This window comes from Zootoca vivipara, chromosome 5 (assembly GCF_963506605.1).
Source record: "Zootoca vivipara chromosome 5, rZooViv1.1, whole genome shotgun sequence".
In the NCBI taxonomy this organism is placed as follows: Eukaryota; Metazoa; Chordata; class Lepidosauria; order Squamata; family Lacertidae; genus Zootoca; species Zootoca vivipara.
In genome coordinates this window covers 12,774,721-12,799,525 of record NC_083280.1, presented here as the reverse complement: position 1 = coordinate 12,799,525, position 24,805 = coordinate 12,774,721, and the positions used below count along the sequence as shown (strand labels likewise).

At 43.1% G+C, this 24,805-nt stretch overlaps 1 protein-coding gene across 5 annotated transcripts in view; it reads left to right on the top strand.

Annotated features, from left to right (window-relative positions):
- Window positions 1–24,805, top strand: part of NAALADL2 (N-acetylated alpha-linked acidic dipeptidase like 2) — a 798,353-nt gene that overhangs the window by 653,924 nt on the left and 119,624 nt on the right. For all 5 annotated transcript variants that reach the window (XM_035134128.2, XM_035134127.2, XM_035134132.2 and 2 more), the window contains one exon: window positions 3,167–3,313. In XM_035134128.2, the coding sequence (XP_034990019.2) occupies window positions 3,167–3,313 (147 nt within the window). The remainder of the gene's footprint in view (window positions 1–3,166; window positions 3,314–24,805) is intronic.

Genomic DNA, 24,805 nt, shown 5'->3' with positions numbered 1-24,805 from the left:
TTAATCTGTTCTGAAGGCAACATCGTAGGTCGAAAAATTCGTAAGTCGAAAAGCGCCATTGGAAACGTGATTTCCCATAGGAATGCATTGGAAACGAAAAAATCTGTAAGTCAAAGCAAAGCAAAGTCGGAAAAACCCTATCGCCGCGGTTTCCATTGGGGTGTCGAGAAATTCGTAAGCGTGCGGCCATTTGCCCCACTTGTAAGTCGAATAATTCAGTTGTCGAGTCGTTCGTAAGTCGAGGTACCACTGAATTTATTTTTGTGGTTTTTTTAATTGTTAACTTTGGCCACCTCATGAGAAGAGAAGACTCCCTGGAAAAGACCCTGATGTTGGGAAAGATTGAGGGCACTAGGAGAAGGGGACGACAGAGGACGAGATGGTTGGACAGTGTTCTCGAAGCTACGAAAATGAGTTTGACCAAACTGCGGGAGGCAGTGCAAGACAGGAGTGCCTGGCGTGCTATGGTCCATGGGGTCACAAAGAGTCGGACACGACTAAACGACTAAACAACAACAACAACAATTGTTAACTGCCCTTTGATCTTCAGGGTAGTGTAGAAGTTAAGTAAAGAAGTAAATAAAAAAATAAATATTAGGGTTATGGAAACTTTAGAGTGTCTCTGTGTGTGATGTAATAAGTAAAGTACTGAATGGGTGTGGTGGGGACATATTCTTGATGCCATATCAAACTTGGCATAAGTTTGAGGGCAAGTCAGACTCAAGGTAAGTACTTAGAAATTGTGTGGCTATTCTAAAGTATATCTAGTGAAGGACTGCAACATTTCTTTAAAATAAAGTAGTTTAATTCTTCTCTTTCAGTGACTGCTTAAGTGATTTAGCATGCCACTATCCCCATTAACCAACAGATCAGTTTTCTCTGTGCCACAATACAAGGCATGCATGTTTCTATAACAGGATTGAGGGAGTGTAAGTTTTTTAAAAAGAAAAAGAAAAAAAGGGAAGGAATCTGCATTTCTAAACTGGCACACAGTGTGAGGTTGTTAAATATATTTCGGAAGTGTTTGTAAACTCTGATTCAAGAAAGCTCAAGAGGGTAAAGATAAATTAAGAACCAAGGAGTGAGGGGTTTGGTTGAACAGGAATCCGCTGCTATCTGAAGCAGTTTGCTAAGTTTGATTGCGTGCTTTAACAGCAAGTCTGTGGAACTGGTGACCCACCAACCCAAACACCTCTGGGAGGTCCTTTCCCAATTCTACGTATCCAGTATACCAAGGGCACTGTAAACCAGCCTTACTTGAACTGCAAAAACAGGGACACTGTCAAGTGTCCGGCAAGCCATGTGACTTATTTTTCAGGCTATTTTTAGGCTTGGTGGGCCACAACTTGTGAAGACTGGCCTGAGGTCACTTGCTGCCTTCTGGGCTCTGCTGTCTGTTCAACACAACAGCAGTACATATGATTTTTAATTTTGTGAAAGTTTCAAACAGCTGGCTTTGCCTTCTTTTTTTGCCCATAATTTTATTGCTTTCTTCTTTCTGGAAACCTCTTTGCTTTCTTTTCATGATCAGACAAGATAGAATTTAATGAAATAAATGAACAATAAATAACTGCAGGGTGCTCAAGCAGCTGGGCGGGAGGGCACTATGTCAACCATGATAAGTGGCCATGCAGATGTTGCAGCTGTGCATGGATGGTATGCTGGAACCCCTCCTGAAATCTCCAGCTTGTATTAATCTTTTACACCTTGACACCAAGGTATGATAAGAGATGTCTATGCATTGGCACAGGTATAGGCAAACTCCAACCCTCCAGATGTTTGGGACTACAATTCCCATCATTCCTAGCTAACAGGACCAGTGGTCGGGGATTATGGGAATTGTAGTCCCAAACATCTGGAGGGCCAGAGTTTGTCTATGCCTGCACTTGCAGATGTATGCATGTAGGTGCGATGTAGAATTGGAAAATGTGCATATTCAGGTTTCCCATGTACCTACCATGTACATCTGTAGATACATAATACATGGGTGACACTGTGGTCTAAACCACTGAGCCTCTTGGGCTTGCTGATCAGAAAGCGGGCAGTTTGAATCCCTGTGACGGGGTGGAAGGGACATTACTCTGTCCCAGTTCTCGCCAACATAGCAGTTCGAGAGCATGCCAGTGCAAGTAGATAAATAGGTACCACTGTGGCGGGAAGGTAAACGGCGTTTCCATGTGCTCTGGCTTCTGTCACGGTGTTCCGTTGCACCAGAAGTGGTTCAGTCATGTTGGGCACATGACCTGGAAAGCTGTTTGTGGGCAAAGGCCAGCTCTCTCGGCCTGAAAGCGAGATGAGTGCCACTCCCCATAGTCGTCTTTGACGGGACTTAACTGCCCAAAGGTCCTTTACCTTTTTACATAATACCATATCAACTGACAGGTCTACAGACCTTCTGTTTAGACATTAAGCTAAGAGTGGGAACACTGGGTATGGTCCCACTCCCTCTTCCACATATTTCAGGTGGAGGGAACTTGTGTTTTGCATTGACCTTTGGGGCACCCTATTTTCTAGCTGTTCAGCGGTCTCCCTCAGGAGGTCGTGGAGTCTCCTTCCTTGGAGGTTTTGAAGCAAAGGTTAGATGGCCATCTGCCATGTATGATCTAGCTGAGGTTGCTGCATTGTAGGGGGTTGAAATAGATGGCTCTTAGGGTCCCTTCCAACTCTACAATTCTATGATTCTATGAGATCCTGACTACAACATTTCTGACCATAGGGTCTGCAGACTATAGGCATCTGTATGAAAAACTGAGGCACACTAAGTGTACGTAACGTGTACACTCCAAAAGTAGGATGATTTTACACAGCCTGATCACATCAATGTTTCCAGGGGCCCTTGGAATGCCCACCCCTCCCCCAATTATCACTATCATTACTATTAATTTCTATACCGGTTTATATTTTTGAGAAACCAACTCAAAGTGGTTTACAACACGCTAAAACATCAAATAAGACAGTGCAGAATGAAGCATTACTAAAGAAAGACATGTACATTTTTTAAATACATTCATTTAAATTATAGAATTGCTGACCAAATCTGTAGGCATGCTGGTGGTTAATGCGCTTAGGAAAATATCACCTACATTTGCTGTAGTTTTGATAAACTTAATATAGCTGTACGTGCAACTCTCCAAACTAACCTTGAATCTAATTTTATGTGTTTCAGAGGCACAACTTCACCTGTCTTGGGCAAGACAAATGTGCAGAATCTAATGTCAGTTCCGTGCAAATGCAAGGCGATTCTGATTATTTCATCAACCATCTGGGGGTCCCGGCTCTGCAATTTTCATACCAAGATTCGACAGCATTAGAGGTAATTGCTAATGAAATCACCAGATAGGATAGGCTAATCAGAAAGCCAAATCTGGCTTCCCTCAGCAATTTCTGCCCCTATCAAGTAGATGGCTTGTCAGAAGCTGCTGGCTCATTTGTTTGCTTCTCTTGAAAGGTATGGATGTATCCTGCAGAATACTAGGTCTCATCAGCTCTCTCGAAGTGCATGTCATGTTCCATTGGAAAGGGAAATATGTGCTGTCTTTTGCATTTTCACGCAGGCAATCATAACAAGGAAATTGCTGCAGCAGGATTAACATCGGAACATAATTGTAATATTCACAGCAACATGGGATGTGCAATGTGGGTTTTTTGTGGGTTTTTTTTTTTTGCTGTTTTACACTGAAAGATGGGCTTGTGTGCTGTCCCTGATATTAAACACAAGAGGATTATATGTATACAAAGCATTCCTTGCCTAGGAAATATTGGGACAGGAGAGGAATATATGAGTGAGTGGAGAGAAGAAAAATGATACCAGTATTTCTAGGGAGCTTAAATATGTTAAAGGATTATTATCACCACCCCCATCACCATAATTTATTGTCACAATGATTTCTTTTACCTCCCTTCCAAGTTTTACGAGCAAACTGTTGCAGCACCAGGAGTTCCGAGATATCAGCCTATGCACTTTAATAGCAACCCTGGTGTGTGTGTGTGTGTGTGTGTGTGTGTGTGTGTGTGTGTGTGTGAGAGAGAGAGAGAGAGAGAGAGAGAGAGAGAGAGAGAGAGAGATTTTGGATCGGGACAGCAGCACTGGGAGAGAGTTAACCCCTTCTGCAACTCCAAAAACACACTCTCTTTTTTTTACAGTCTGAAGTGTCCCCTCCCCCTTCTGATTTGCCCTGCAGGAAAAACACGTAGGTACAATTCAGCTCAGCCCTCCCTGCTCCAGTCCCAATCTGAATAATCCAATTTCACCAGTCTGCCCTCTGTGCGCCCCACTCCCACCTGCCCTTAGATGCTATTAGCATTTTCTTTTAAAGGCAAGTGAGTGCTGGTCAAGGGGCTCCCAAACTACTCTGGCCTAAACTGGAACCAAATTGTGTTTGGAGGATTTTTGTTTCTTGTCTTTTTTTTTTAAATAAAAAAATAAGAAAGAAAAGAAATGAGAGCAGATGACATGACATAATTTATTGTTATAAATGATGGATGCTGTTGGATGTAGAGCATTTGGAGGGAAATGAAGTTGGCAATCCCTATCCCTATTTAGGGTTTTTAATGTTTGCAAGATAGTACAATTTCAAAGTGAAATGTGAAGATGTTTCACATTTACAAACGACAACAAGGGTAACTTTGTCTTGGCTCCGAGTTTACAACAATGCCCCCAGCACAACGGGCATCTGGCAGAGGAGGCACTCCTGTATATGTTCTAGAGAGCCAGCATGGTGTAGCGGTTAAGAGCGGTGAACTCGTAATCTGGTGAACCGGGTTCCCGTCTCTGCTCCTCCACATGCAGCTGCTGGGTGACCTTGGGCTACTCACACTTCTCTGAAGTCTCTCAGCCTCACTCGCCTCACAGAGTGTTTGTGGGAGTGGAAGGGAAAGGAGATTGTTAGCCACTTTGAGACTCCTTAAGGGGAGTGAAGGGACGCGGGTGGCGCTGTGGGTTAAACCACAGAGCCTAGGGCTTGCCGATCAGAAGGTCGGCGGTTTGAATCCCCGCGACAGGGTGAACTCCCGTTGCTCGGTTCCAGCTCCTGCCAACCTAGCAGTTCGAAAGCATGTCAAAGTGCAAGTAGATAAATAGGTACCGCTACAGCGGGAAGGTAAACAGTGTTTCCATGCACTGCTCTGGTTCACCAGAAGCGGCTTTGTCATGCTGGCCACATGACCTGGAAGCTGTATGCCGGTTCCCTTGTCCAATAACACGAGATGAGCACCTCAGCCCCAGAGTCGGTCACGACTGGACCTAATGGTCAGGGGTCCCTTTACCTTTACCTTTAAGGGGAGTGAAAGGCGGGATATCATGTTCAAACTCCTCCTCCTCTTCTTCTTGCTACACTAGAATGCACTAGAATGCTGAATGTTGGAAGATTCAGGGCAGATAAAAGAAGGCACATTTACACAGTGCATAGTTGAAAGATGGAATTCCCTCCCACATGAGGCAGTCATAGCCACCAACGTACATGACTGTAAAAGATAATTCGACAAATTCATGGAGGAAAGGGCTATGCTCTGACTCTATAGTCAAAGGCAGTAATGCAGGCATCCCCAAACTTCAGCCCTCCAGATGTTTTGGACTACAATTCCCATCTTCCCTGACCACTGGTCCTCTTAGCTAGGGATCATAGGAATTGTAGGCCAAAACATCTGGAGGGCCGCAGTTTGGGGATGCCTGCAGTAATGCATCTGAATGCCTGTTGCTAGAAATCACAGGAGGGGCGGGGGAACAATTCCTCTTGTGCTCAAATCTTGCTTGTGGATCCCACAGTCATCTGGTTGGCCACTGTGAGAACACAGCCATTCACCTGATCCATCAAGCTCCTCGTATGTCCTTATGCGCATATGAAAGCAGAATACTTGGGAAAAGATGGATCTGCATCTGTGGTAACATACCCAATATTTTAAATGTGTTTTCTGTCATTGTCCTTTCGGAGAAGTTGCATTTTTTTAAAAAAATAATTATTTTTCCATGCACATTCCATTACCCGCCTAAATGGAAAGCTCAAATCGAGTAGCGGGAGCTTGGAACCCGTTGTGCATTGGCATCTGCACCACTAATTTGCCCATAATTAAATTTCCGCGAATGCAGAGCAATCTCTGGGTTTGCCAAATGGCGGAGTCATTTCTTCCACCCTGCCCAAGGCCCCCCCCCCTCCACTCCACACAGAGACATTTTATAAGAAATGGTTGCGTTAATTGAAACGTCTGTAGATGGTATCCTTTCTTTTTAGCAAGGAGGCTTTTCAATTTGTAAAACACTCTTGCACCTTATTAGGAAAATCATTCTGTTTCAGATTAAGTATAAGGCAGAGGTTGTCGTAAAAAGAAATGGAAAAGCAGATGTTCTTTGATTAAGAGTGCAATGTTTATGACAGGCTTGTGGTCCAATGCTCATTTCTTTTGTCACTTAACAGCTGTTCTATGTAACTTCCGTTCCAGAGCTGTGTGTTCACTAATCTATATAAGAATCTATGGGCTCCGATGACATCAAAGCATGCACAGAAGCCATTTTTCTTTCAGTCATCTATGAGAGAGAGAGCGAAACAGACAGACAGACAGACAGACAGACAGACTTAACCTTTCTGAAGTACAAGAACTCAGGGCAGTAGACAAACTTAAAAACAACAACAACACAACATTATTTCATACAATTGCAATTGATTAATAGAGAAACTCTGCCATTTTGAATTAACTTTTTTGGGGGGGGGAAACAGGGCCAGATTTAGGTTTGATGAGGCCCTAAGCTACTGAAGGTAATGGGGCCCTTTATGCGTCCAGCTGTCCTTTGTCAACAACAATTTCTCGCTGTTTTTTGTGTTGAATATATACTATATGGTAATTTATGGACCTAATAGGTATCTAAAGCCATTTGCATATAACAAAATATGTATTTTATCAAAGTAATTGTTGAACTGAAATACAATTAAGAATGGGAAACCGCAATTCGCAAGACACATTTTTCGCAAAACGAATTCGTCTTGCGAGTCACCATCAGATCGCAAGACGCATTCGTTTTGTGAAAAATTCGTCTTGCAGGGCATTCGTCTTGCGAGGTACCACCGTATATGTCTTTGATTATACATATGTGTACTGTTTAGGTACACTCAACCACTCTGATCAGCAGAACTGGCCCTGTTGCATTTGCCATACAATACTCATTCTGCACTTGAGGAGTGGGAATCACTTGTTTAGTGGGGTAGCACTGTGGTCTAAACTACTGAGCCTCTTGGACTTGCCGATCGGAATGTTGGCGGTTCGAATCCCCACGACGGGGTGGGCTCCCGTTGCTCTGTCCCAGCTCCTGCCAACCTAGCAGTTTGAAAACACGTCAAAGTGCCAGTAGATAAATTCCAATTGATTTCTCAGATAAAATGTCTCCATCAGCAATATGTTCTGAACCTGTGTATAAGACTATGTGGTCAGGCCTCCTTGAAATATTACACACTGCCATGAATAGCCAGAGGCAGATGTGATAGCGGGGCAGGGAAGCATAGCCAAATCTTCCTTCCCACCATAGTGGAGGAATCAGAAAGGGTATTGTTCAGCCTGAATGGGAGACCTGCCGCCGATCATAAATTGTAAGGCAGACGGGCCAAACCTCATCTCCTTTTAAGTAGTTAAACCATTGTTGCAACCGATGACAAAACGGGAACATTTTCTCTGGTCCCCAATTAAGTCTTTAAAAAGGCTAATCTTAAAGAGAATATTATTGGCATAATTGTCCCCAAAGACCTGGTATAGATCTTTTTGGAAAAGACTGATGATTATCCATTGCTTTTATTGCATTAAAAAAATTGACCTTGACTTATCACTGCAAAAATGAATTAAGGCAAGGCGTCAAATTTAAGTTGCCAAGGAGGATATAGTGCTTCTGTTGATTTTCTTTGGGAGGGGAGGTGCTCTGAGCTTCATTTAAAGGCCTTTTCCTCATGACCTCCTACATAAAACCTCCCTCAAAGCTGCCTTTTATATCTATTGATTATATGCCCCCCAATTAATTATGAATGAGAACACCTCTACTAATCTTTGGTTTGTAATTATAATTTTAATTCCTTTGTAGTTAATCTTTTATATATGTTTGACTATTCTTACTTTATGCATACCAATTAAAATTAAGAGCCAGATCATTGGCTCTCGGTGCAGTTACATCTCCCCTGTGCCAAGTTCATAAGCGGCTTCCACTCTACAAGAAGTCATCCCGGTCTGTCTGAGTAGGGTTTCAAGCACCAGGCAAGGTAAAAGGTAAAGGACCCCTGGAGGGTTAAGTCCAGTCAAAGGCGACTATGGGGTTGCGGTGCTCATTTCGCTTTCAGTCCGAGAGAGCCGGCGTTTGTCTGGGTCATGTGGCCAGCATGACCGAACCGCTTCTGGCGCAACGGAATACTGTGATGGAAGCCAGAGCACATGGAAATGACATTTACCTTCCTGCCGGAGTGGTACCTATTTATCTACTTGCACTGGCGTGCTTTTGAACTGCTAGGTTGGCAGGAGCTGGGACCGAGCAACGGGAGCTCACTCCGTCGCGGGGATTCGAACCACCAACCTTCCGATCGGCAATCCCAAGAGGTTTAGACCACACTGCCACCTGTGTCCAAGCAGCATGTGGCTCTTTCCTTTATCCATACAGGTCATCAAACACAGGTGCCCTTCTTCTCAAAGGAAAGGAACATGAAGCATAATAAATCTGGGGCAGATGGCATGATAGCGTGCAGAGCCTATACTGCACAATTGTAAATCTCTGTGCTAACAGAGCAAATTCATGGGATGCCACCCGTTTTCCCTCTCTCTTTACTTTCCTTAACAATACTGGTCCCTGAACCTGAAAAATAATTAAAAGGAGAGCAAGAAAGTGTCACATTAAGCAGAACGTGCAGTTTGGCACTATGTCCTGTGTTTTTGCTGGGTGGCCGCTCCTTATCAGTATCTGACACCTGACACGATGGAGCCTTGGAGCACTAGGCCTGGTGCTCAGAAGTTGCTGCCCCAGTCTCCCACCTCTGTTCGGCTGCTGCATTTAACCTGAACTGTGCAGAATCTGGAGGCGGAAGAAAGCTAAATGCTTAACAAAATGCCTGTGTAGGCAGGCAGATGGGTTTTTTACTTAAGAGCAAACTTGCTAGTGGCCATTAGATTCTGATTAGCTTTATTATTGAGTATATTATAGGTCATGTGGACAGTTAATCTTGGATAATCTCCACACAGTTTTCAATTATTAATTAACATTTCCCCCTGAAAATGGCTTGGTGGCTCAGAGCTTATGCTATATGCTGTCACGCAGTGTCACAAATTATCCCCAGTAATGATTTGAGGAGGCCAAATGGCTTTTCTTGAGACTATGAGGCCTCTCCTTAACGTCTTTCTAATACTCATGCACCGGTGTAGTTTCATACCTTGGGGAGGTGGGGGAGTATAAAACTTAGGCAGTCCAAAAAACAAACTTACTTCCTCCCCATCCATTTTTCCCCCTAGTTACATCCCCCCCCCGTTTGACTCAGTGCAAAAATATTATACTGCTAATACAGTGTGTGTGTGTGTGTGTGTGTGTGTGTGTGTGTGTGTGTGTGTGTGTGTAGCATTCCTATGCATTATAAATGCATGGATTGTAAGTTCGGCAGTGTGTCTGGATGACAAGACTCCCCTCTTGGCCTTGTGCTACAGGAAAGCAGAACAATATGTTTGGTTCCTGCTTGGCTGCCCGAGTTGTCAGAAGAAGATGTAAAACCACCTTAGGGTTTACACCAACCATAGCCTTTTCTTGTTCTGCAAGGAAGCAGAGGTTTAGGACAAGTTTTCCTTCATCTACAGAAGCCACCTTCCCAGGTTGACAGGCCCCATCCTTTGCTATAACTGTTGTTATTTTTCTCTCTCTCCCTCTCCCTCTCCCTCTCTCTTTCTCTCCAGGGTATCCTTTTCCCTTCCTTCCTTCCTTCCTTCCTTCCTTCCTTCCTTCCTTCCTTCCTTCCTTCCTTCCTTCCTTCCTTCCTTCCTAGCTTTTACACCATCCTCATTGCCATGGCGACTGAGTTTACAGAGCCACCAGTAAACAGATTTCTCATTTGCTTGTGCATTGATTCAAGCTATTGCTATAAGAGATTAACAAAATGTTGAGAATGTAGTTCAAAACAAAGAATGGAATTAAACACTCTAACTATTACGGACGTTCCATCTTTTATAAACCTCTATCATTTATATCTCCTTTGCCTCTGAGTTATCTTAACAACAGCAACCCAAATCCTTTAGCCTTTATTCATATAGAAAACGACCCAAACTCACTCCTAAACCTGAGTGTTTTATAATAATAATATAATAATATATTATTTATACCCCGCCCATCTGGCTGTGTTTCCCCATCCACTCTGGGCTGCTCCCAACAGAATATTAAAAATATAATAAAAAAGCAAACATTAAAAAATTCCCTAAACAGGGCTGCCTTCAAATGTCTTCTAAAAGTCAGATAGTTGTTTATGTCCTTGACATCTGGTGGGAGGGCGTTCCACAGGGCAAGCGCCCTCTGCCTGGTTCCCTGTAACTTGGCTTCTCGCAGCGAGGGAACCGCCAGACAGCCCTCGGCACTGGACCTCAGTGTCCGGGCAGAACGATGGGGGTGGAGATGCTCCTTCAGGTATACTGAGCCGAGGGCACTTAGGGCTTTAAAGATCAGCAGCAACACTTTGAATTGTGCTCAGAAACATTTTTTGTTTTATTAATGGGCCATGGTCCCAAGTGGAAGTCCTGACTCTAACCTTGACAGCCCTAAAGAGTTTGGATTCAGGAAAGACACTCGTACCCTCGAGAAGTTCTTCCTTGTCATTTGAACTCATTCACTCCATCATCCACATAACAGCAGTTTAAACATTCCAGTAATGCTTGAAATTGTGCAGGCAATGCATGGTTAAATCTCAGAGGCAGTATACGCATTACAGTTAGTGAGCTAGAGGAGATGGAGTCTTCCTGTTGGTGCCTTCATAGATCTTTCAGTACCAAATTACTATTACATATGCAAAATGTGTGTGGTTTTGTTTTTTTTAATGCAAATTGTCATGGCTTGTACATGCCACAGAATTTAACTTATCTTGATGTAGATTTCTTTGTCCCCCTTTCTCTTCCACATTGCCCTGGGCGAAGTTTGATTGAGCCACAGAAGAAAGCCTTCTGCAATGAGAGTGATTCCCCGATAGTTTCCGCATTTACTACAACAGCCTAGGATGGAGAGGATGATTGGCATTTATTAAAAGTGGAAAATAGAGCACAGCCATAATCATCCTTTTCGCTTTTATGCTCTTCCATAATCTAGAGGCATATCCAGCTCTCAAAATAACCAATAGCCATTCTAAAACATTATCTATTTGTTGTTCAACCCTTTCATTCTGACCGTTTCTGATAGCGTTTAGCTTGTAACGTGATGTGCTTTCTTCTGCTGCGATAATAAGGCAGGTAGATCAAGATTATGGCTGGTGTTATTAGTTTGTTTCAGAAAATAATGTGATGTACATTATTAAAAACCAACCTGGATATTTCTCTCTCTCTCTCTCTCTCTCTCTCTCTCTCTCTCTCTCTCTCTCTCCTTATTTATTGATGGATGTAAATTTAGCATGAAGTATTTTATGCTAGCTGTCCAAATTCTGGCGATGTAAGGCTTCCAGGACATTTATTTTTACCACCTAAGTCATAAAAGTTGTTTTCCATATCTTCAGTCAAACGCAAGTACAGGCCAAAAGAAGAAGAAGAAGATGGGGGGAAGCATAAAAATTTCCTTGTTGCGTTACTCCTAGCCTATGCAGAGATACAGTAATATCATGGTCCACAAAGCAAATTAGGTGGGTAAGGGGAGGGAGGGTGGAGATTCAAAGAGGTGTTCGGTTAAAATACACTGAAGAGTCCTGACGGTTGGAAATTGTATCGTCTTTGGAGGGAATGCATAATGATTTTTATTTCATTTGAAATATGCAGAACTTTCTGAAGGTAACTTTCACCCTCTGTTATTACTTTCAAAGCATCCTCTCTCAATAGATACAGGTAGATGATGATAAATAGATATAGATAGATAGATGATAGATAGATAGATAGATAGATAGATAGATAGATAGAGGTATACATAGATACACTCACAGTTATAATTGCTAAGTGAGCAATTGCTGACATTCTCACTGTTTCCCCACTGATTTACTTTTGTAAAATTTATTTTGCATTATCTTATTTTAATGTTTAGATTCCTTGCTATCTGTACCATGTGACGAATGAGCTGACACAAAGACTCAATCGTACATCTCTGTAAACACTGAAGACATTCCTCAGGGAAGGGAGCGTCCTGTTCACGCAGTGCAGGATTTACGTATAAGCTAAACAAGCTGTAGTTTAGGGCCCCACTCTCTTGGGGGCCCCCCAAAAAAAATAAAGAAAAAAAACGACTGGATGTACATTTCCAAAATATAGGATAAAAAACAAATAAAATAAAACATACAGCAACAGTGTTTTGTGTTGTGTAGGCTCCTACGATGCAAGTAATGGCCCCTGCCTGCTAGCCTGCTCCCTAAAATATCACTGGTTTGCTCTTTTCTATATAGAGTCATACCTTGGTTCTCAAACTTAATCCCTTCTGGAATTCTGTTCCAAAACCAAAGCGTTCTGAAACCAAGGTGTGCTTTCCCATAGATAGTAATGCAAAACGGATTAATCCATTCCAGACTTTTAAAAACAACCCCTAAAACATTGTGTTTCACTACTAATATACTTCTTCTTAATTGTATTTCAGTTCAACAATAACTTTGATTAAATACATATTTTGTTATGGGCCAATGGGTTTAGATACCTATTAGGTCCATAAATAACCATATAGCATATATTCAACACAAAAAACAGGGACAATTTGTTGTTGACAAAGGACAGCTGGACATATAAAGGGTTGCATTACCTTCAGTAGCTTAGGGGCCTCATCAACCTAAATCCGGCCCTGTGTTCACCCCATACTCTCCCCCTTCCCCTGTTATTGGTGTTTTGCACACTTGGGCTATACTGCATCATTTATTTATTTATTTATTTATTTATTTATTTATTTATAACTCCTCCTTTTTAGTTTTATTCCCTTTTGGAGGTGGTTCCTTGTCGTCTGAAAGGAGAAGCCCGTGTGGTGTAGTGGTTAGAGAATTGGACCAGGACCTGGGAGGCCAGGATTCAAATCCCCACTCAACCACAAAGCTCACAGGGTGACCTTGGACCAGTCACTCTCTCTCAACCTAGCCTACCTGACAGGGTTGTTGTGAGCATAAAATGGAGAGGAAGAGAACTGTGTTCACCACCTTGAGGTGCTGGGAGGAAAGGTGGCATATAAATGCAAAGAAAGAAAGAAAGAAAGAAAGAAAGAAAGAAAGAAAGAAAGAAAGAAAGAAAGAAAGAAAGAAAGAAAGAAAAGGATGTTTTACAGCACTAATGTTTTAAAATAAAAAGGCTGCAGGTCAGATGTGACCACTAAATAAAGAAATAAATCTGTTTATTCAAAGCATTTCAAAAGGCTGCCACAACAGCTTACTACTATCAGTGATTAGACCACCCCTGGATTCAAGATTTTAATTTGAAAATACACGTCACAAAAGGAAGGAGGACTGGGGAGGAGGAAGAAAAAATAAATCTCAAGACCCGTTCTTAATTACAAAGCTCTTGTAACAAGCAACTGGGTTCAAGGAAAGTAGAAGAGAAATGTTGCTGGTACAGTCATACCTCGTGTTGCGTTAGGTTCATGTCGCGTTAGGTTCATGTTATATTTTCGGCTTGCGCACTTCGCACATGCGCGGAAGTGCTGTATTGCGCCACGTGCGTGCGCAGAAGCGGTGCTCTAGTTGCAGACTTTTCAGGGTGCGAACGGCACCCCAGAACGGATCGAGTCCATAACTAGAGGTACTACTGTATTTCAACCAAGCTCTTGAAGTCCTGCACTCTGATCTCTCTCCCTCTCCTATAGCCTGACAGAATGTCTACTGTAGTTTGCAGCTAAAGGAGGATCCAGAAGATGGTAGTCTTTCAACAGAGGAGAAAAGAGAGGCTGCACAGTCCCATCTCTCTCCATCTCCGAATGTGAAAGTAATATAAAAACAATCTCCAAATATCAATAAAACTTAATTAAGAAATACAGTATAACAGTTACACCTAGAGACTTGACAAAACACGGCAAAGCAGAGAATGACTAATAACCGGCTGAATTAAAGTAGCAATCTGCTTTGCCCTCTGAACACCGACTGAATTAAAAATGTCTCTCAACAAAATTGGCGGGAGTTGAGGAGAGAGAGGTGACCTGTTGGGGGCTCCCGGGGAAGGAATTCCAGAGAGACGGAACAATTACTGAGATGGCTTTTTGCCCCATCACTCTTATCATGAAGGGACGTGGAGTAACATCTCTTTTGAGGACCTTTTTAAAGAAAGAATATTTATTTGCAAATATAACAAAGAGAGAGAGAGAGAGAAACACTGCCAGCTGTCATTAGTCATACAGCCTAAGCTGTAAAATGTTGTAATCTCATTACAGAACCTGAGGTTTTTTGAAGGTGGTTCTCAAACCTTTTGGAGCCACTGCCCCCTTGGTTATATGAACTCATCACCAGTGCCCCCTTCTCTCTCTCTCTCTCTCTCTCTCTCTCTCTCTCTGTGTGTGTGTGTGTGTGTGTGTGTGTGTATATCTATCTATCTATCTATCTATATATATATATATATATATATGGTTAAAGCTATGGTTTTCCCAGTAGTGATGTATGGAAGTGAGAGCTGGACCATAAAGAAGGCTGATCGCCGAAGAATTGATGCTTTTGAATTATGGTGCTGGAGAAGACTCTTGAGAGTCCCATGGACTGCAAGAAGATCAAACCTATCCATTCTGAAGGAAATGAGCCCTGAGTGCTCACTGGAAGGACAGATCGTGAAGCTGAGGCTCCAATACATTGGCCACCTCATGAGAAGAGAAGACTCCCTGGAAAAGACCCTGATGTTGGGAAAGATTGAGGGCACTAGGAGAAGGGGACAACAGAGGATGAGATGGTTGGACAGTGTTCTCGAAGCCACGAACATGAGTTTGACCAAACTGCGGGAGGCAAGACAGGAGTGCCTGGCGTGCTATGGTCCATGGGGTCACAAAGAGTCGGAAACGACTAAACAACAACATATATATATATATATATATATATATATATATATATATATATATATATATATATCCCCAGCCACTCTGGGTGGCTTCCAACAAAATATTAAAATACAGTAGTCCGTCAAACATTAAAAGCTTCCCTAAACAGGGCTGACTTCAGATTTCTTCTAAAAATCTGGTAGTTTTTCTCTCTCTTTGACATCTGGTGGGAGGCCTCTTAAAAAGCATTACCAGTGTGACTTCATGGTAGGGTTGGTTTTTATTTCCTTGTCAAGAGCAGGCCCTTGCCCACCAAGTGACAAGCCAAGCTCGGTGTAGGCTACCCTCCAACATTTTTCTGAGGAAAATAGGGATGTCCTAATGAAAAGCAAGGTATTCTGGGAATAGAAACTGGGCCAGCTATTGTAAATCTGGGACTGTCCCTGGAGAATAGGGACATTTGGAGGGTCTGAGGTTCAGCTTGGACAAACACACAAAGTTTTGCGAGTCTGAGCCAGGCAGGTATGGATTGTATGGAGACGTTCTTTATTTTTGATCCTCAAAAGTGCTTCGGCTTTTGAACTGGCCTATACAGACCATGAAAGATACTAATAATAGAAGGATGTCTGCTACCCCCTAGAGCAAAGGCAAAGAAATAAACAAAAGCTCTACTTGCATTCATCACCTGGGGCTTTTTCAGAATAGATTCAGAGCAGGGAGCTAAATGGGTAAGTACCTCTGCATGACCGATGGCTCACGCCAGCTGACTATCTGCAAGCAAGCTAAATAAATAGAATTTTTCTTTTCTTTACCTCTGTGGATCATGGGATTTGTGAATGACACCTAAGCTAGCTCACTTAGAGGTCTGTGTTATAATGGCCCTCCAGAATGACAGAGGGGAAACGAACTTTGCTGTTAGGACCACAGCCAGTCATTAAAATGTGCCCCATTGACATTATTGCTTCCTAGTGGGCATTTTTGCTCCAGCGTTCTATTTAAAGGATATGTATAAAATCCCTGTCGTTTTCTGGATTTCAGATACAAAGGCATGGAACCATAATGGGATGAAGGGAAAATCCAGGGCCAGCTAGCAGCTAGTTGCTCCAATCTCTTTGGCAGTTTCTACTGCCCTGCTGTTAATATTTCTTTTGAGAGGTGAGCTTTTTCTTTCTCTGATCTAAGATGGGCTGAATTCAGAAACCTGGTTATAGCCAGGAGCTGCATGGGAGAGTCAACACTCTCCCAAAGCAAAGTTGCACTCCTGCTAATACTTCTCTGGTGGTTTACTTGACTGCACAATGTTTGTAGTCATTTCTTGATATATCAGGTGTACTGAGAGGGTACTGGAGTAAAAAAGCACATGGGCTCTATTCTGTACCCAGCTTGTTTGTTTCCAACAAAGAAAGAAAGACTCAGAGGAATGCAGAATGCTCCTTATACTAGATCAGACTGCTTGTCTCAATGGACTTTTCTGGAATGATGTTGTAATGTTGTTTCAGCCACAGAGGTGATGTGGTTGTTGTTGTTGTTGTTGTTGTTGTTGTTGTTTAGTCGTTTAGTCGTGTCCGACTCTTCATGACCCCATGGACCATAGCATGCCAGGCACTCCTGTCTTGCACTGCCTCCCCCAGTTTGGTCAAACTCATGTTCGTAGCTTCAAGAACACTGTCCAACCATCTTGTCCTCTGTCGTCCCCTTCTCCTTGTGCCCTACATCTTTCCCAACATCAGGGTCTTTTCCAGGGAGTCTTCTCTCCTCATGAGGTGGCCAAAGTATTGTAGCCTCAGCTTCAGTATCTGTCCTTCCAGTGAGCACTCGGGGCTGATTTCCTTAAGAATGGATAAGTTTGATCTTCTTGCAGTCCACGGGACTCTCAAGAGTCTCCTCCAGCACCATAATTCAAAAGCATCAATTCTTCGTTGATCAGCCTTCTTTATGGTCCAGCTCTCACTTCCATACATCACTACTGGGAAAACCATAGCTTTAACTATACAGACATTTGTTGGCAAGGTGATGTCTCTGCTTTTTAAGATGATGTCTAGGTTTGTCATTGCTTTTCTCCCAAGAAGTGCCCATGATCTTAGTTTTTTTGATGTTGAGCTTCAGACCATATTTTGCGCTCCCCTCTTCCACCCTCATTAAAAGGTTCTTTAATTCCTCCTCACTTTCTGCCATCAAGGTTGTGTCATCTGCATATGTGAGGTTGTTGATATTGGTGATATGATAGCAATCATCAAATATCTCAAGGGCTGTCACATGGAAGATGGAGCAAGATTGTTTTCTCCTGATCTGGAGGGTAGAACTTGAACCAATGGAGTCAAGTTACAAGAAGTGAGATCCCAACTAAGCTTCAGGAAGAACTTTCTGACATTAAGAGCTGTTTGACAGTGGAATGGACTCCCTCGGGAGGTTAATGTGGACTCTCCTTCATTGGAGGTTTTTAAGCAGAGGTTGGGTGGCTATCTGTCTTGGATGCTTCAGTTGAAATTACTACGTTGCAGCAGGATCAGTTGAAGGAACTGGATATGTTTAGCCTGGAAAAGAGGAGATATGACCCTCATCTTAAAATATCTCAAGGGCTGTCACATGGAAGATGGGGCAAGCTTGTTTTCTCTTGCTTCAGAAGGTAGGACCCGAACATGGGGGGTTGGACTAGATGACCCTCAGAGTCCCTTCGAACTCTATAATTCTATAATTTTATGTCAATGTAACTTACAGCCTTTGGTTGGAAGACAAACTGCGGTGGAAGAGAGACAGAGCTGCGTGTGACAAATACAGTGGTACCTCTGGTTAAGAACTTAATTTGTTCCAGAGGTCCATTCTTAACCTGAAACTGTTCTTAACCTGGAGCACCACTTTAGCTGATAGGCATGAACACGAGTTGAAAAAATACAGAAAAATACAAAAATAAAACATACAAAGGGGTTACATATGTGTATGACCCCTGTTCCGCAGATTGTATACAAACACTAAGGTATGTTTCATTTTTGTATTTTTCTGTATTTTTTCAATGTTAAGATATTATGGACCATATAGACTCATGTTCATGCTGGCCATTGGCCTTAATATAATGTATGACATAATTACATAATTAATGATATATATTTACTTGATTTATTTTTTGTAGTTAAAAAACTGAAGAAGACCAAACCGAAAGAGTATGATTACTTTGGATCACTGTCTCGCATGTCGTTATAGTTTATAAAGATAAAAATAGATATATTTCACCCGTTGGAATTGGTTGACGTGTTGCCTTTTTTTTTGTATTTTGACTCAAGTCTGCAACACAGGGGTTGTTTCATTAATATAGAGCGAGATGAGCGCACAACCTTGACAGCTTATCAGGACTGTGAGGTTTCAGGCTGGGGCACTTCAGGCACGGCGGTGATCCTGTCACTGTACCCAAACTGCTCTGAACTTGTCATTGCCCTGCTCCCTCAACAACTGGCAGTAGAATCATAGAATCGTAGAGTTGGAAGAGACCACAAGGGCCATCCAGTCCAACCCCCTGCCAAGCAGGAAACACCATCAAAGCATTCTTGACATATGCCTGTCAAGCCTCTGCTTAAAGACCTCCAAAGAAGGAGACTCCACCATGCTCCTTGGTAACAAATTCCACTGCTGAACAGCTCTTACTGTCAGGAAATTCTTCCTAATGTTTAGGTGGAATCTTCTTTCTTGTAGTTTGAATCCATTGCTCCGTGTCCGCTTCTCTGGTAATTGTGGTGCTGTTGCCAAAGGCTCTATGGCTGGATTTATGTATAAGATAAACAAGCTTAGGGGCCCACTCTCTTAGGGGCCCCCAAAAAAATTAAAGGAAAAAAACTTGAGGTACATTTCTAAAAATATAAGATAAGAAACAAATAAAACAAAACCTACATACAGCAACAGTGTTTTGTGTGGTTTAGGCTCCTATGATGTAAGCAATGGGCCCCGCCTGCTAGCCTGCTCCCTAAAATATCACTGGTTTGCTCATTTCTATATATAGGGTGCCTATATGCTGTATGTGCAAATGGCTTTAGATACCTATTAGGTCCATAAATTACCATATAGCATGTATTCAACACAAAAAACAGCTGCAATTTGTTGTTGACAAAGGACAGCTGGACATATAAAGGGCCCCATTACCTTCAGTAGCTTAGGGCCTCATCAAACCTAAATCCGGCCCTGTCATAGAGGCCTCATTGTCATTTCAGTCATTTGTGGTCTTTCCCCGCTTCCACACCAAAGGGGGTACATGCCTTTTCTTAATCCTTCTTTAGTTTCATTAAAACTCACAAACATCATGGTAACAAACAGATGCTATTGAGTTATAGATTTTCTTTTCTTTCTTTTTTTGCATTTTTAGAAAATGCAAAAAATAGGATTCACCATGAAGCATCTTCAAAGCTGTAAATGCATATTTCCTCCCCCAAAACAACCATCACTTTAGATATATGGCAGTTCTGCAGCCCATTCCATTTCAAGCTTGTTAATTAGTTTGTCCTCATCTGCATACGATTTTTGCGCACTGTGTGTAACTTTATTCCGGCTCGCAAATATTGCTGTAGTCTTCTCACATTTTGCGTTGTCACTGTTTTATTGGTTTTCATACTTAGCTTCATATTTAATGACCTCAAGTTACAAGAATGCCTATTTTATTCTGATTATTTTTAGCCATGAGGATGTTTGAAAAATGCACTTATGGTAAATGAGTCATTACACTTCCCATCCCTAGGTTTGTGCTTGGTAAGCAAAGCAGCATAACTGAGCATGGCTCTGGGAGAATTATGTGAAACATTAAAACATGGGAATTGCCTTGCTGGGCTCAGGTAGAGCTGGTCTGCTTCCAGTTGTAGCCAACCAGATGTATCTGGAAGCTTACAAGAAGCTGAGCTTATGATCACTACCCTGGTGATGGTTATCCCAGTGTTTATCCCCAGCATCTGGTCATCAGTGATATACCCAGTTCATCCTGGTTCCCAGGGCCGTCTTAAGCCCATCCAGCGCCCTGGCGCTAAGGTCCCTCCAGCGCCCCCCTCCAAGGACCTGGGAGTGCCAAGCGGACTGCGGCAGCAGTGGGAGGCCACCTCCGAGGACTCCACGCTGTGCCTCCTTCTCGTTTCCCCAGCGCTGGGTTCCGCTCAGTCAAGCTTCGCCACCAGCGCGTGCACCGCGGGACCAGCAAGAGCTGCTTGGGCGCTGTGCGCGCGCTGGTGGCAAAGCTCGACTGAGCGGAACCCAGCACTGGGGAAACGAGAAGGAGGCGCAGCGCGGAGTCCTCGGAGAAGGAGAGAGACACGGCGCAGCCTCTCATCTTGTGGAGCCCAGTCCTGGCCAGATCGCCGGAACCCTGCACTCACTTGGCGCCCTTCCAGCGCCCTCCAGTGCCCTCCAGTGCTCGGCGCCGTGGTTCTCCGCACCACTAGCCTCTATGGCTAGGACGGGCCTGCTGGTTCCCACTCAGACCCTTGGCACAATTATTACCTATTCCAATATTCAGCACAATCTAAACACAGATGAGTTTTCAAGGTGCACTCAGCGGGTTAATACAACATGGCTAGGCACATGCTATGATGTGGTACCAACACTTGACATGTCACCCGAGTTCTCCTTTTGAAGAGTGAAGTGGGCAGAGTCCTGTCCCAAGACACCTGTCCCAAGGGACGTGGGTGGCGCTGTGGTCTAAACCACAGAGCCAAGAGCTTGTCGATCGGAAGGTCGGCGGTTCGAATCCCCGTGATGGGGTGAGCTCCCATTGCTCGGTCCCAGCTCCTGCCCACCTAGTAGTTTGAAAGCACGTCAAAGTGCCAGTAGATAAATAGGTACAACTCCGGCGGGAAGGTAAACAGTGTCTCCGTGCGCTGCCCTGGTTCGCCAGAAGCTGCTTATCATGCTGGCCGCATGACCCGGAAGCTGTACGCTGGCTCCCTTGGCCAGTAAAGCAAGATGAGTGCCGCAACCCCAGAGTCGTCCATGACTGGACCTAATGGTCAGGGGTCCCTTTACCTTTAGACACATGCTATGATGCAGTACCAATACTTGACATGTCCCCTAAGTTCTCCTTTCGCAGAGTGAAGTGGGCAGAGTCCTGTCCCAAGACACGGGATCGCACAAGCAAGGGAGCACTCCCAAGAATAAGCTTGGTCTGTTCACACACCTCCACAACCAGCATCTTGGCCATGGAGATGTTGGTGGAGTCAGTGACTCAAGATCACTGCCCAACCTAGGCTCGGCTCCCTCCCTGAAGGGAGGGAGCACATCACTAGCAGGAGGTAGGACTGGGGTCCATTGGGGCCTTTTCCCTGGAAAAGGCCCCAATGGACCCAGTACTTTCATGGGGTACTTCAAGGCATGCAGAGATCACAAGCTATATGTGAGAACATCATGATGTTACATCATATATAGTTATGTGACAATATCAGAGAGCCAGTGAAATCTCCCTCCCCAAATTGCCCAGAGCAGGGGTGATTTTTTAAAAAAAACTACTGAAAGTTTATGTGGAAAGCATTCCCTCCTTCCAGCAATTTAAGATGACAGAGGGTTTGTTGTTGATTTTGTTACAACCTTTGGCTATCTTGGCTACTTCTGTTCTGATGTGAGAGATGGGGCAGAATTGAGATTCTGTTCATGTTTTAGTGAGAAATTGCCAAATCCTTTCCCAGCTGGATAAATGGGCCTTTACCATGAGTGCCCACTTTTTAAGGTTATATATGGTCTTGTTGTAAATGTGTTTGTTGTGTTTGCATTTTTAACTGTTTTTAATTGTAAATCACCTTGATATGGTGATCAGTAAATTAACTGTAACAACAACAATTCTCACTTTTCAAACCAATATACAAATTGAAACGCAGGTATCTTTTGAAATTCACACTTCTTTGAATTTTGTGATGCACTTCTCAAACCAAAGCAATGTGTACAGAAATGCATATATTAAGGGAAGATACGTGGATACTCATGGAAATAATGTGCAAGAATTAATTATATTAAGCAGAACTGCTTGCAAAATGTCTATATTAGGAAAAAAAAATTGCATTACAACATGTGTATTAGGGGAAATGTACACAAAAATGTGGGAAGTCTTTGTAAGGATTTTTAAAAACAAACATACAAAAAAAACCCTAAATTTCTTCAGAAATGTGGAGAAGTGAATTTAGGATTGGGAGGATGAGAAACTAAGCGAAACTGAATTGGGCAGATTAATCCATCCCTCTGCCAAACTGGCCACTCTTGTGCAATTCGGCCATGTCTACATAGGAAAGGCAGAGAGTTCGTTGCTAGACCATCTGTTCTGGAAGGTAGGTTTTTATAGTGTGCATTTAAGTAAGCCCGCCTGTAATTAGCTTGCCTCACATTTTATACTTCTACATAGGTAAAATGGGGACGAGTGAGTTCTAATTAATGTAGTGAATGGATGGCTAAATCTAGGGAGCAGGTGGAGTACATATACATGAGAGGGAGAGAGATGCGACGTTATTGTCTTTGCTGCCAATTTTATGGCTGCTTTGGGAAAATCAGGCTCTATATTGTCTTTCTGGGACCAATCGCAATAAATACTTTATGGCTATTAATCATGAGACCAATCATTTGGCATCATTAAAAAGTTATCAGACTTCCTCTGTTAGACCTTTTGTTTTGTTTTGTTGATGAAGTACAAAGGACTTATCATGACAATTGTTGCTGTTAACCTGAGGTTCTGCGGATTCAGAGGCAGGGGTGTAGGTAGGGGGAGGCAGGAAGGGGTGGGCTGCCCAGGTGTCTTCGCTGAGGGGGGGGGTGACATTTGGCACACTACCTGCCCATGACTCCCAAGCCTACCCCGAGCCATCGATGTGGGGGGGACAGGACAAAAAAATTCTGCACCGGGTACCACCTGACCTTGCTATGCCTCTGTTCAGAGGCCCAAGGGGAGAGGCCTAGGGGTTCAAAGGTGGAACCTAGCCGAGCTGAGCAACGGTAGAGCTTGACATGCCTTGGTATTTTGTTAGACAAGTTTGAAACTTCTTTCAGCTGATCTCCAGCACAATTTTGTTTCTCTCTTTCCATTGTTCTAGTTACAGGTAGGTAGCCGTGTTGGTCTGAGTCGAAGCAAAATAAAAAAAAAATCCATCAGTAGCACCTTAAAGACCAACTAAGTTTTTATTTTGGTATACCAAAATAAAAACTTAGTTGGTCTTTAAGGTGCTACTGAAGGAATTTTTTTATCTTCCCATTGTGTTTTCAGTACACTGCTACTACTACTACTATCAACAACTTCCTTATTTTATTATTTATACCCCAGTCACTTTGGGTGGCTTCCAAGACATAAAAATGCAATGAAACATCAATCATTTAAAACTTCCCTACACAGGGCTGCCTTCAGATGTCTTCTAAAAGTTGTGTAGTTATTTATTTCCTTGACATATGATGGGAGGGCGTTCTACAGGGCGGGTGCAACTGGCGAGAAGGCCCTCTGCCTGGTTCCCTGTAACTTCATGTCTCACAGTGAGGGAACGCCCAAAATTTCCACTCGGAGCTGGAGTGGAAATTGCAACCGTTCACAGATTCATCTCATGTCTGGAATGGAAATGAATAGAATTGGTATTTGCTGTTCATTTTGCAAACGATGTAAAAATGATTATGCTTTTTCTCCCTTTGTACTGCATTTCCTTTGCATTGAAACGAACAGGATGGGACAACGTCGAGACAGGATGATCTGTGTAATATACACTATTAATTCAGTCAATCACATGAGATACATAATTTTGCAGTGAGATGAATGGCACAGTTTGGGGAGGATGCCAAGCTGCAGAGGAACAGAAACAGTGCTGCAGGTGATAAACAGGGTGGAACAGAAAGCAATGCCTTCTTACATTCCTGTTTGGCAGGGCATTTCACTGGCTGTGCCAAGGGTTTGCAATTCTTCTACTAATCTCCCTTCTTGGAGCCTTCCAATGTGGTTTGTTTTTCTTGGATGCTTAAACAAACAAACAAACAAAAACCACCAAACTGCTTTTGCTTTTATTTTCTCCTCTTTTGATTGTGCTGTTATTGTTTTTAATATCAGCTTTGATAGAATCATAGAATCATAGAGTTGGAAGAGACCACCAGGGCCATTCAATCCAACCCCCTTCCATGCAGGAAACACCATCAAAGCATTCTTGACATATGCCTGATATTGTGTCAGTATGTGACCACTGTGAGTCGTCTTGGTTGTAGCAGGTAATGGCAGTTGTGGGAAGGCAGGGTATGCATTCAAAATCAGGAATGGGGAATCTTCACCCCACCAAATGTTGCTGGACTTCAACTCTCATGAGCCTTGGCCAGTGATGCTGGGAGGATGATGGTGGGATGATGAAAGCTGTAGTCCAGGCATCCCCAAACTTCGGCCCTCCAGATGTTTTGGACTACAGTTCCCATCATCCCTGACCACTGGTCCTGTTAGCTAGGGATCATGGGAGTTGTAAGCCAAAACATCTGGAGGGCCGCAGTTTGGGGATGCCTTCTGTAGTCTAACAATGTCTGGAGAGTCAGAGGGTTTCCACCAGCACTGTGTATAATAAACATACCCTGTCATTGTGAGACAAACCATGAGACCAAGGAACCCTTGTTAATGGGTAAGGGGGAGTTGGATCAATACAGTAGGATTATGGTTGGGGGATGAATCCAATTCACTTTGCATTTATAGATGAACTTCCCTATTTTACACATTCTGGAGCAATATGCAAACCAAAGCAAACCCAT